Consider the following 13,179-nt stretch of genomic DNA (forward strand, 5'->3'; position numbering starts at 1 on the left):
GTATGTAGGCCATTCTGGAATTCATGCAAGGGAAATTCCACCCCAGAATAAACATTTCAAAATAAATCAATCATTTTCAGTTTACATGGATTGACAGTGTCCCTTTAAAAATGGTGCTGGCAGTGAGAAAAATCATTTGTAGACTGAACACACTGGAAATAGAGTTGTGGAGTCAAAAGGCCATTGTCAGAGAGCCATTTTTTTCTAACAGAGCTACGCTTTAATTGCCAGAACTCTATCTGGATAGTTTATTTTACCCTTAGAAGGCTTGGGAAGTTAGTTTGTTTTTTACTCCTTAACTATATCTGAGAGTGTCAAATCCAACTGGAAACCTTCTTTACAGCCTTGCATATAGAGTAACAATACCAGCAAGCAGTTTTGATGCAATGCATTATGGGTATCTATGCATTTTCCCCTACAATGAGAAGGAACTAAACCGCGGAACTAGTAAAAGTGGTGCTGTGTAGTGACTGGGATTTATCAAAATAAATAAATCAGAGACTGGGATTTGAACAAACCTATGAATCTAAATGATTATGTAATGCAGCTTGCTCTCCAAATCTTCAGATGATATTGCTGATAGGAAATGTGAAGTGCTTACACTGAAATTAAAAATCTGCTTCTGCAGAAAACACAGACTTACAGGCAAAGAAGAGAGATTATAATCACAAAAAACTTACAGTGGGGTGACAGTGGATTAACAAGTTTTAAAAAAATGTTTCCACTAAACTACATTCTTTAGTTCCAGTAAGCTAGTTTTACTGTAGCTACTTAATAGATTGTGACTCATCAGCTCTAATGCTATTGACGAAATACACTCATTCTTTGTAAGAGTGTTAGCAAGCTGTGGGGAGAAGAAGTGATTTCTTTGGTCTCCTTTTTCCCTGTGTGGGTTTCCCATGGTCACGTACCATAAATGAGGGCTATTCTTGTAAACATCTTACAAGTACCAGACAACCAAAAAAGGAAAAGAAACTAGCCGAACAGATGCAGATGCTTTGCAGAGCAGCAGTCAGCCTGGAGAGAACTAAAGTAGCTCTTGTAACACATAGTTCCAGCAACAAGCATTCTGATTAAAAATCAGAAACAGAATCTACTTATTAATCAGATTTTTTACAGACTCTTCTGTTCCTGACCTTACCACAATTTAAGGGATATACATTTTGAGCTCAAACTTTATCGTATTGCTAAGTCCAACCCACATGTTTCTTCTCTAGTTTATCATAATGTCTATATTGAAGAAAAGAACAATAGTGTACTTTCTCTAAAAAGCTGCCATGTGGTGTGAAAACCCAATTAAGGAAAATGTTTTCATATTTGCAGAGAAAACACTGATCCCGAAAGAGATAATGCAGATATAAGGAACATTAATTTTGTGCAAATTGTTCCAAAGGGCACATGGAAAGGAGAATGTGTCAAGTTTCTCATGCAGATCCTGCAAGTGTACCCTAAAATATACCTAGTTTGCATTAATGTAGTCCACAGGATGAGATACCTTTTAGACTATGCCAGCCAGGTCTACACAGGATAGTTAGAACACAACAGATTGGTGTGCTATACAAATCACATCTTTCTGCAGTACTGTGCAACATGCCCATAATTTCTGATTAGAAGTGAATGGGGAAAGTCAAAAGCAACACAGACACCAAATGAGTATAAAATGATGGGTAGCTTAATTTTTTTTAAAAAAATTCTGTAACAAAGGAACCCAAATACTTACAACAAAGCAGTAGTTATAGCTTCAAGATTTTTTAAAAATGTGTACAACAGGTTCATTTTTTACTGTTATTTCAAGACCAATATACATATAAAAGGCATAATTTATCAAGATAACAATGCAGTAAGTGCCCACGAATTCTAACTTGCAATGACATTTCCATGGTGTTGCATAATCCGCAGGAATACATAAAAAGGGGATTCTGAATACCCAAGTGGCTAGTAAAGAGTTTATTTTAAGTGTGATCAATAAAATGTGCAATCCTTGAGTGTAAAATGCTGAGAACACTAGAACCCTTTTTGTATGGGTCTTCATTCTCAACAATGCTTTGTAGAATAAAAAAATGAGAAACAAAATACTCTGTTCGCTGTTTCTCTGACCACACTTTCCTTTCCCCCAAAGCAAATATTTACTCTGAGTAAAATCCCAGCCCCACTGTAGACAGTGTCATAACTCTCATTAACTTCAGCTGGGCCAAGATTTTACCCTCAAAGCCCAGGTCAAGCGTTCTTCAGAAATAAAATTCATCATTTTGTATAGTGTGCAAAGTGCAATATCTCAGCAGTACTATTGGAAAACGTGATAAGAACATAGCCACAGAATCAAATTAAAAACCTTTCAAATGCTAGCAATCCTAACCGAAGGAGGGTATTTGATATTTACAGAAATGTATGACAGGTCAACTGATTTAATAAAGATACTATTATGAAGACATGCCCTTTCTGATTTCACTGAGTCAAATCAAAGGTGTTTCACTCAAGTTCTTCAGTTTCTTCTGTGAAAAGATCTGCCAGATCAGCCACTGTCAACACTGAGGCTTCTGACTGTTTCATGGAAGAGCTGGTGTGGCTGTAGGAAAAATGTGCATGTGAGTTAGAGAACAGACTGTGCAATAAAGAAAGAACATGCAGCAGTAGACTGTCTGAATATTTATACTACAGTGAACATCACAAAGGAAGATGACAAAGAATGGTATGTATACTGGGGATGTAAGCAACTAGTCAACTAGTCGACCCATGTGCCGGACCGCGCCACATGTGCCGGACCCCGCGTCCCAGCTCTGCAGAGCAGGCCCAGTCCCGCTCCCTTCCGAAGCAAGAAGCCTGTGGCCAGGAAGTGTGTGGGGGGATTAACCCCTTAGCTCTCAGGAGCTGTACACCCAGGCTAGGCAGGGACAGTGCCTCTCCTGCCCTCCCCCTCCCAGCACAAAGGGGGAGCTAGTGCTCCCTCCTTCAGATGCACAGCTGAGGCTGGAGCCACAGCACAAGCTCCTGCCTGTGGGGGGGGGGGGGGATGGAGGAGGGGGGAAGGCAGGGCGGGGAAGGGATGGGGTTGAGCTCCCACCTAACGTGCCACAGGAAATCAACTCGTGTGCCACTTGTGGCATGCATGCCAGGAGTTGCCAAACTCTGGTTTACTACAGCAATCTGTAACTTACTAATTAGGGATATGAATGGTTAACTAGTAAGCATCACCTACCATGCTACAGTCCTCCAACCCGCTTCTGTGTAAGTGTTTAACTGATTAAATGGGATTTTACATCCCTACCACTAACTCTTCTCTTTTTGGCCTATGACTACAGAGGTGTTAACAGGCTACTCTACCTTGAATGGTACATTAGAGTCTGTCTCAGAGCTGTGTTAGTCTGTAATTTACAGGATTAATCCTGGTCTTTAGAATTTGTGGTAAACAATCTATGCCACCTTGCATTTAGCTGTGACGCACATTGTACCTTTCCCAGACCAGAAGAGAGAGAGGCTCAATAGCTTCCATCTCTCATCAGCAGAAATTGGTCAAAAATATATCACTTTGCTCATCTCGTCTCTCTAAGGGAGAGTATGGTTATTATCATGCTCAGCTGTTTATTATGTACAGACCATCTTACAAAAGGTCTTCTCACTAGGCAATTTTCAAGGAAAAGCAATTAAAATAATCTGATCAGATATTTTGTTGTTCATATTCAGTACTACTCAAATTAAAATCCTATAAAGTGCTACACTGGATCAGACCTGAATTTCATCTACTTCAGGACTCTGACAGAAACTAGTAGCAACATGCTTCAGTAGGTGTAAGAACGCTGCAGATGAGGAATAATTGGCCTCCAGCATGAGATCCTGATCACCCACTCCCCCGCCCCCCAAAAAAACCCATTAAAACAGTATGGCTCCTTTCAAAGTGCCTGCAGAGTCAGAATAGGGATAGGAATAGTGGAGCAGTTGAGCACTGCTTCCCCTTGGTCTTTATGCTTTTTGACGGTAGCCATTTTGTTTTTGTGATCAAGCCAAAACACAGCTTCTCTGCAGAACCAGGTAAGCAGGAGGTCTGGGGTTGGGGGGCCGGGGTTGTCAGGGACCGCGGGGTGGGAAGGGGGGGGAAACCCAGGGGCTGGGCCCAGTTACCCAGTGTGTTGTACGGTTGCCAGGTGTCCTGTATTTTCGCCTCCTGGCCGGGAAAAAAATTCAGAAAATACCGGATGTTCTGGTGTCTGGTATTGTCTGAATTTTTTTTATCGGACAGGAGGCAAAAATACCGGACTGTCCGGGTCAATACCGGACACCTGGCAACCCTAACAATGCATCAAATAACAATTAGTCCCCTCAACCCCCCAAAATATACCTTCTCTCTACAGTTTTCAGCATCATCTGCATTCTCTCTTCTATTGTTGCTTTTATCAGGAACCTGTGAACAATGGTGGGCCTGTATGTGTTAAAAATAAAATTGATCACTGGCATATTGTCTCAGAACTGTCAGGAAGCTTAGGCCCAAATTTTGGTCTTACCACAAATTATTTTAACCTTGTTCAACATTTCCTCTGGGTTTTAAAGTCCAGCCCTGAAAGATGTGAGTAATCTCCACTGAAAGTAAATGGTGTGCAGCACCTCCCACCACACAAACTGCGACTTAGCAAGATCAGGTCCATAAGAACATAACAGCCATTCGATTTCTAGTATCCTATCATGTGATAGTGGCCAGCGCCAGGTGCCCCAGAAAGAATGAAGAGAACAGGTCATCATCAAGTGATCCATCCCCTGTCACCCATTTCCAGATTCTGGCCAAGGGACACCACTCCTGGTTTCATGTGCATAAATCCAGCCTGGATAATTACTCAGCATGCAGGAGCAGCATTCTTGCTGCCAGGGAAAGTGGCCTGCTCCTTTTTGTATGCTGGGCCTGCTCCATAGACTAATGTCATATATGGATGGGAGAACAGCACTTTCTTCTCCTGTTCCACTTTGGGATGTTATGCACATGGGATGAGGACATGGAGAAAGCATCTCCTGAACTCCTCTGAGTAAAGGGATTGTGACAGACCTTTTGCATGCTGTCTTCAAGAGCCCTCTTTTCTGAGGGCCAGTCATAATCTGGTCCTGAATAATCAACGAAGTCCATTGCTCGTACTGGATCTAGAACGTTTTATACTCTGACGCTTCTGAGCTAGTCTAATAAAGGGAGTTCAAACTAATGACTAATTAAACCTCATTTTCAGAGCTATACTGATATCGCTAATGCAAAAGGTAAGAAACCAAACAAAATGTTGACCTGTGTCTCATGGGGGGGGGGGGATCTGTTTGCCAAATGGAGTATAACAAAGCTAGAGAGAAATAAAAATGATGTTTAAGGTCCTGAAAGAGTGAAACAGAGCAGAGTAAAAATAAAAAGTTATAGCTGGAGATCCTTTGAAAATTAAATTTCTATTCTGAGAAAAAGTATTAGAAAATAGAAACCACTGAACCTTGCTCAGTTCGAACTGGATTCAAAGTCCACTGAAATCAGTGGGAGTCTTTCAAGCTCTACAGTGCAATTTAATGGATAAAGTCAATAGTCTTACTCATGTGGGTGAAAGGTAAGCATGATCACAGGTTTATGCAGGATAGAGGTATAAATCTGCAGTAACTCCAGATTTATGCTGATGAAACATAACAATTTGCCTCTTACTATACATTTAACTTATACATAAGCCCCCTTCCTTCCCACAATTTTATTTTCATTAAAATGTTATTAAAGTATACAACACAACATATTGTTGCTGCTGCTTACTCATTTTCTGTTATGCATTGATACTTCATGTGAAATTACAATACAGGCTGTTGCTATTATTCTGACCTTTGACTCCACAGTTGATCCAAAATATTTAGAACCACTCCCAAATATCCACCTACTCATACATTCTCACTTTTTCACTTTCTCTCACACGCTGACTCCAATTCCTGCAACTCCCTTCATTCCAAACAAAAACATACATCTATCTTTATTCCAGAACCTATTCATTCCAGTAATGTTTCTATTTAATATGTGGCTTTTTTGGTTTTATGAATAATTTTTTAAATCTAAGTAGGCAAGCATTTACAGTAATCTATAAATGATAAACTTTTAAAGGGTGTGATTCAGTGGTTTGCATCACCAACATGAAGTATGCAACATCAAAATAAAAGTTGTGCACATTCATGGCCCATCAATGCTTGAGATATTTAGCTATTAATATGAAAGAACAGCATGGATTTAAAACCTATCCAATTTCAAAAATTAGGTATTACATCTGTTTTACAGTTATATTTTCCTATTTTAAAAACTATTTTTCTTTCTCTGACATTGTGTGAAATCCACACACAACTAACAAAAATACAGACAGACTAAACCATGGAAATTGCATTTGACAGTGCTGTGTGTTGTCAGGTTTCACAAACTAAACAAATACCAATCATTGCAGTATCTAATTGAAACCACTTAAGATTCCTCTAAACATTTTTGTTTAACTATAATTGGAAAAATGGGTATTTGAGAAAAATCTAAGATAGAGAGGTACTTTTTGTAATAACAGGACATAATGTTTTATGAAAGTAGTAATGTTTATTTTCTTTTTTAAGTTGACAGTTTCTCTTTAAGGAAGGACTGCAACTGCCAGAAGGGTCAGATTGCTTACCACAAGTTAAATTGTTATAGGTTCTCTCCTATAGTTTTAATTAATACAGAATCTAAGCAACAATCTTCAATACAAGCTTTAACAACAATAGGTGTCTTAACTTGATAAAAAAAGCACAAGATGGATGAAGTATTTGGGCTAGATTGTTTCCTTCCACAGGAGACAGTCTACTAGAAACTTCAGTAGATTCATAAGGTGTTTTTTTTTTTAACTACATAGAATGTTCCATGAGTAGAGCATGAAAACACACAATGCTCCTTTCAAGTGGTCCAGGAGGTGGGCCTACTCTTCCTCTATGCTTCAATTAGACCTACCACTTAGCATGACCACTCTCTTCCTCTGGAGCCAATCCTATCCCCATACACTTTATCTCCCTCTCCAAAAGTGGAGTAGCAAGGGTTGAAGGGCAGAGGGATAAAAAGTGTATATAGGGGTACGTGTGGCTCTCGGGCAGGGCTACTCAACTTTGGAAGCCCACAGCACATGTCGAGAGTCGCAACTTAAGTACGGTTTCATATACATACAAATATATATGCAAATAGCTTCTTTCACACTGACGGGCATGAATACAAAGATTAAGCCGTGGTGCCAGACCCAAACATGGCCAGCGAGAGCCAGTCAGCACCTCTCAGGCTCTGCCCACAAGGCTAAGCAGCCAGCACTTCCCACAATGCCCCAGCACCTCCTCCCTGGAGGTTAGAAACGCTGACACCATGTATCCATATGTTCCAGCCAGCCCGTCCACTTGTGTCTTTCAATGCTCCTCCTGTCTGGGAGATGCCTTGCTGTTGTTGAGTGTATTCCCAGTGGAGGCCATGTTCAAAGGATCCCACCTGCAGGCTGCATGTTGAGCCCCACGTAAACCCAAACTGCACTGCGGGCCGCAAACAAATGGGTCACGGGCCACGTGTTGAGTAGCACTTTTCTAGGGGAAGTGGGTGGTCAGGCTAAGTGGTAGGTCTATTTGAAGCACAGAGGAAGAGCTGGCCCACCTCCTGGACCTCTTGAAAAGCATAAGACCAATGAAGTATTTCCAAGGCAGATTTCCACTTAGAAATCCCACAGTACACTCGAGCATTTTGTTGGGAATGACTGCTCCCCCTTTCCGTTGAGCTACCTCTCATTCTTGGTCTATTTCCTTTGGAGCTTACAACTGAGTCTTCCTTAATTCCTCTCCCCCCAATCTTCCTGTGCTTCCCCCACTTTTTACTGAATTTGGCTCACTTCTCACTACCTAAATAAAGGGGAGAATTGGGCCTTTTATGTTTTCCAACCCAACTCACTCACCTCTTCTGATCCTAGTGACTAGAACTTGAGATAAGGAGTCAAGACACTGGATTCTAGTCCTGGGTCTGAACATGTGTTCTTAGGTAAATTATGCAGGGCTAAATTCTTGTAAGTGCCTAAGTTTCTTAGGAACCTAAGTCACACTGATTTTCAATGGGCCTCAGTGCTATGTCACTTTTGAAAATATAACACAAGAATTTAAGTCGTGGAAGTACTTCGGTTCTGTTTAAAGATTTAATCCAAACCCTTTTGTTCCTCAGTGTAGCCATATGTAAAGTGAGGATACCTATTATACCCCCTTCATGCTTCGAGAGTCTCAAAAGGAGGTTTCCACATAAGAGCACAGTATTATTTTTGACTGGCAAGGCAATATAACAACAGGTTTATGCAACATTTATTTAAACTCTTACTTTGTTTGTCCAATACGATGCACTCTGCCAATGGCTTGAAGTTCATGTGCAGGATTCAAAATGGGCTCCACTAGTAGAACATGAGTTGCTTCAATTATGTTTAATCCATTGGAACCAGTATGAAGGGGTAGCAACAAAATATTGATTTTGGGATCATATTTAAATGCTGAGAGGTTCTCCTAGAAGATAAGCACCTTATTAGCACTTCAGTGGTAGTTGTTCCGGGATAAGGTTTGTAGGTTAGGAATGACCATCAGGATCCAGACACCCCAGAATGGAGAATAAGCCACTGAATCAACTAGTTGAATACAATATTATCATACTATAAAAGTGCATTAAATGTAGTTGTTAGGAAACTTTCTGGTCATTAATATTACTTACTGAGTGATATATGTACACTTTGCATGTAAAGAATTATGAATGCATACTGGGAAAACGTTCCTAAAACATGGTCAGACCAGGCAATCTGAGTAGAACACATAAGCAGGTTTGTCCCAAACAAAAGAATGTGGATTTGCCAATCTGCCAGTGTCAGGCTTTGTAAACCTGAGACACTGAAAGTACATTTGCATTCAAGGTAAATATAGTAATCAAACCAACCAAAACAGTATCACAAAAGGATGAAGACAACAGTACCACATCTTCACAACAGCGGGGGAGTACCTCTCTCTGGGATGTACACTTCTAAAGGAACACATTTCAAAGATTTATTAGATTATAAGAAGGTGGTGAGAAAAATCCCTTAGTAATCCATCACTTAAGGGTGATCCTTCTGTCCGAAGGGCTGGAGATGTTGGTAGCGTGATGTGAGAAAGCTGTTTAGGCAAAGATTGTAACTTGCTAAAGCTAGTTTTTTAGTCTTTAGAAACCATGTTGTTTTGTTTGTAGCCACACTTTTCTCTCTCTCTCTCTGGCTTACCACCACTTACATCTACGTTCTTTATTAATAAACATACTCTTAGTTTTACTATTAATCATCTCAAACCTGTGCATTAAGATACAAAAAAAGTGTGCCCTTAGTTGTGCTAACAAGCTAGTGTGCATGTGTACTGTCTCTTTGGAAACCATGGTTTTAGTAATTTCTGCAAGTGTCTAGTGAGAGGGACTGGACACTACAGAGATACATCTCTGGGGAAGTTGGGTTCACGGAATGTTAACTGCAAAGCAATTCTCAGATTGGCAGAGTCTCGAAGAGTTTGCTGGTTGGTTTGAGATGGACCCACTGGAGTAGCAGGGAGGTGACATACTAGTTAAGCTTCAGCAAAGCTTTCTCTTGCTAAGGTAACACAGTGACTTCCACTTCTGGGTTCCCTGAGGGGAATGTCACAATCAGGTGTTTTTTGTTGCCTTTAAAAAAAATAAATAAAGAGCCAAAGAACAAATGGCCAATCTGTCTTATCCCTGTCAGCCACACTAAGGTTTTTTTTTTAAATGAAAGTTTATGGTTTATTTTTGTGGTTTTGATATTTTTTTTTAATTATTATCGTTTTAGAGTTCATAAATTCAAAGATTAAGTGTTCTGCCTTGATCAATTCTATTATTCTAATTCTATTTTCCCAAAGGAGATATAAGGTAAAAGAGTCAAATGAATTTCTGCTTCCAAACCCTACTGCAAAAATGACTTTCAACAAAATCAGTTTTATGTACCTGAAATTTACTAATTCCATTAATCTGAGCAAACACCATGTTGTTATCATAGAGGGCTTTTGAAATTATGTCCAACACATCTTGCCACTAGAAAAACAATATAAAAGCAAGTCAGTATCATAAATAGCACTGTCAACACTAGAATATGAAAATATGACAGAACTGCAGTAGTTTAAACTTCCAATAAATAACCTAAGAAACTGCAGATATGAAAGGAAGCTCTTATGAAACATCTTAAAATGAACATTAAACAAATGTTGATTTTTATGTTACTTTTTCCCTTTGAGAAAAAGTATATTTTATATCTTTTAAAAATAGTTTTAATATTAAAGACAAAGTGATAAGTAGTCCAACATTCAACATGGGCAAACAGAATCCAGAGAAGAGAAAACTAGTGTAAAGAAATAAAGATAAGTATGAGCAGAAGAGATTAGCAACAATGAAATGTAGTTTTAAAATTTATGAAAGATACATTGACAATATTTTTTCTATATAATTAAATTACATTCAAATATTGCTGATAAGGTAGAAATTGTTGATAAATACCGTTGAGAAAACTAAAGATTTAGCCCCTGGATCTTTAACCTGGATTTTCTTCAGAGTCCGGACCACAGCTTCTACTTTGGTGGAGTGACTTCCCTTTAAAAAATGGAAAACAAACATCAGCATACAGTAAGATAAAGCAAAACTGAAGGAGACAAAATCATACATACACATTACCTCCTGATCTTTCTATTAGCATCTCTTAAATACAGTGTGGTCTCTGTTTTATATATCTCAAAAGGGATCAGCTAGTATCTCTTACTCAGGTACACATTTTTTGATAGATCTTACAAAATTACACAGGAACTTTGGAAGTAATTCCCATAGTTTGTCATTAGACCGTTCTCTTGTCAGGGCAGAAGCTATAGCCAAAAATCGTAACTTGTACCCTGCAACTATGGGGAGGCTAAAATAGCTTTAAGTTGCTTTTCTGTTCTCCCTGTAACATATTATTCTGGGAGTTATGGTGATCCCCATTCTAATTTAAACAGTCCTCTGGATGACAGTGCTGTCCATAACCTTTTCAACACTCTGTGCTGAAATCCAGTCCCTGACACACCTTTTCCTCAAGAACATCCACTATGTCTTGGATGACTTGCAAGGCAGTCCTTGAAGAATCACCTATGACAGTCTTCCTTAATTCCTAGATTAGGTAACTACCTCCCTGGCCAAACTAAGGGCTTTTAGAGGCTATATGATACCTGGCCCTTTTACCTAGTAACAAAGGGCTGGAAGGAATAGACGTGAAAAAATCAGCCTATGTGTTTTTATGTCTTATGAAGCAATGAATGTGCTGTCACCTCTGACATAAGTAATTATTTAAAATGGTTATTTTAACATAGGGTCCTATCTATTTTTGTTTTATTTTATTTTTATTTACAGAAGAAGGTATACTTTATCCACAGTTCCGTGTGCATTTAGGAGACATTTAAACAACAACTACAAAAAAAATCAATAGAAAACTTAACCAAGCAATTCAAGATTGAGATAAACAGTACTCAGAAATCTCAGCTGTCATTTAATTTAACAAACAAGCTTTCTCAAATTCTGTAAATATCAAGAGATTCAGGCTATTTTGGATCAAGTGGAGGGGCTAGAAATCTAAAATCCTGGGCTTTTATGGAGAACACCGTGCCAGTAAGTTCCCCCCTCACTTAAATAAGAAGAGATCTACTGCTTGGATGCTATGATGATTATAACTGCAGAAGTATGGCACAGGGAGAGATGTCTATTAGGTAGGGATGTCACAGGAATCAAATCCAACATATGAAACTCTGTCTGTGAACCAATAACTAAGCAATACACTGTCTTGGGTCAGCTTTAAAAGTCAACAATAATTTGAGTGGCTACATAAGACAAGCACATGACTGTGAATTAGGATTGATATTAGATGTGAATGGCTATAAAGAGCTACCTTTTTCCTCTCCCACCTCTTAAGCCAGCTATGTCTCCCTAGCATAAGAGGATGAATACAGTGAAGTTCTTCTATGTCTGAGCCTCCAGTGATGTTAGAGCTGTGAGTGAACTTCATAAGAATTTTATAGAAGTGTGTGCTTTATGAAGACAAGATCCTCCAAAGCACTTGAGCACATGTATGGTAGTCATACTAAATCTCAGGGTGGAGGAAGAACTATGGTGCTATTCCTCCTTTGACTCCAATGTACTAAATACAATTTTGTTCAACAGGCCATCCCAAACGATTTCATCACCAGAGCCAAGAGGAAAGTATACAGGGACATTCTTGCTCAGGTCTCCTCTTTAAGAAGGATGGAAGACAGAACAGATGTTGGCCCCAGCAAACACCATCAAAGGTTGTTTAATGAAAGTAAAATACAATTTGATATTCTGTATAGAGTTCAATGTAGCTGAAAGTATTCTCAGCATCAAGTAACAAAATGAAGCCCGCTTATTAGAAAAATCACAATTTCTGATTTTTTCTCTTTAAAAAACTCAGAAACAACAATTTTTAACAATATTCTCTAATACACAACCATCATATTTACTTAGGGAAACTATGTGCCAACACCTGCTATTAAGTTCATCTTTCTTTCAGAACAAAGGAATTTTCTGTAAAATATAAAACTTTTGACAAGAACTAGAATGATTCAGCAACAAATAAAAGGTCGGCAAAACTGAATATTTTTCATAGACTTCACTCTGGAGGTACTGCAGCATTTTTTCTTTATATTGGAAACATCAGAACAACTTCTTGTATACTGTACAGAAGGCAGGTAAACTAATTTCAATCATCACAAAGTTAAGTTTCACTACAGTGGGTGGAAGTCTATTGCACAATCAATGATCCACAACTGTTTATGTTTTTCTAGGATCCCTCCTTTGAAAATATTTCAGGCTGTGATCACCCCCTTCCAAAAAATGATGGCCCCTTCTCTATGCCATTGCCCCTTCAGCAATACCACCTTTGAAGGATCTTCAAAATCCAGATTTAACCACCTCTCTCTTATACTACCTCTCAGCAAATTTAGGTCACCAGTAAGATGTTACACTTGTGAATCCTGCTTCTGTCATGTTCCTCACTCAGTTGTGGCACTAACATTTATTGCCGTTTGTTCCATAAGAATTAATAATTTATAGCATTTCAGAACTATTAAAATAATAATATCTAGTCAATTTAAAAAGAATTAGCAAATAGA

General features: G+C 38.9%; 1 protein-coding gene across 3 annotated transcripts in view; it reads right to left on the reverse strand.

Moving 5' to 3' along the window:
• Positions 1-1,656: 1,656 nt before the first annotated feature.
• The window catches only part of SHPRH (SNF2 histone linker PHD RING helicase), a 99,379-nt gene continuing 87,856 nt past the window's right edge, over positions 1,657-13,179 (reverse strand). For all 3 annotated transcript variants that reach the window (XM_075924373.1, XM_075924374.1, XM_075924376.1), the window contains 5 exons: positions 10,529-10,621; positions 9,983-10,069; positions 8,336-8,514; positions 4,334-4,414; positions 1,657-2,566 (listed from right to left, as the gene is read on the reverse strand). In XM_075924373.1, the coding sequence (XP_075780488.1) occupies positions 2,470-2,566; positions 4,334-4,414; positions 8,336-8,514; positions 9,983-10,069; positions 10,529-10,621 (537 nt within the window). In that variant the 3' untranslated portion in view covers positions 1,657-2,469. The remainder of the gene's footprint in view (positions 2,567-4,333; positions 4,415-8,335; positions 8,515-9,982; positions 10,070-10,528; positions 10,622-13,179) is intronic.

Source organism: Pelodiscus sinensis, chromosome 3 (genome assembly GCF_049634645.1).
Source record: "Pelodiscus sinensis isolate JC-2024 chromosome 3, ASM4963464v1, whole genome shotgun sequence".
Taxonomy (NCBI): Eukaryota; Metazoa; Chordata; order Testudines; family Trionychidae; genus Pelodiscus; species Pelodiscus sinensis.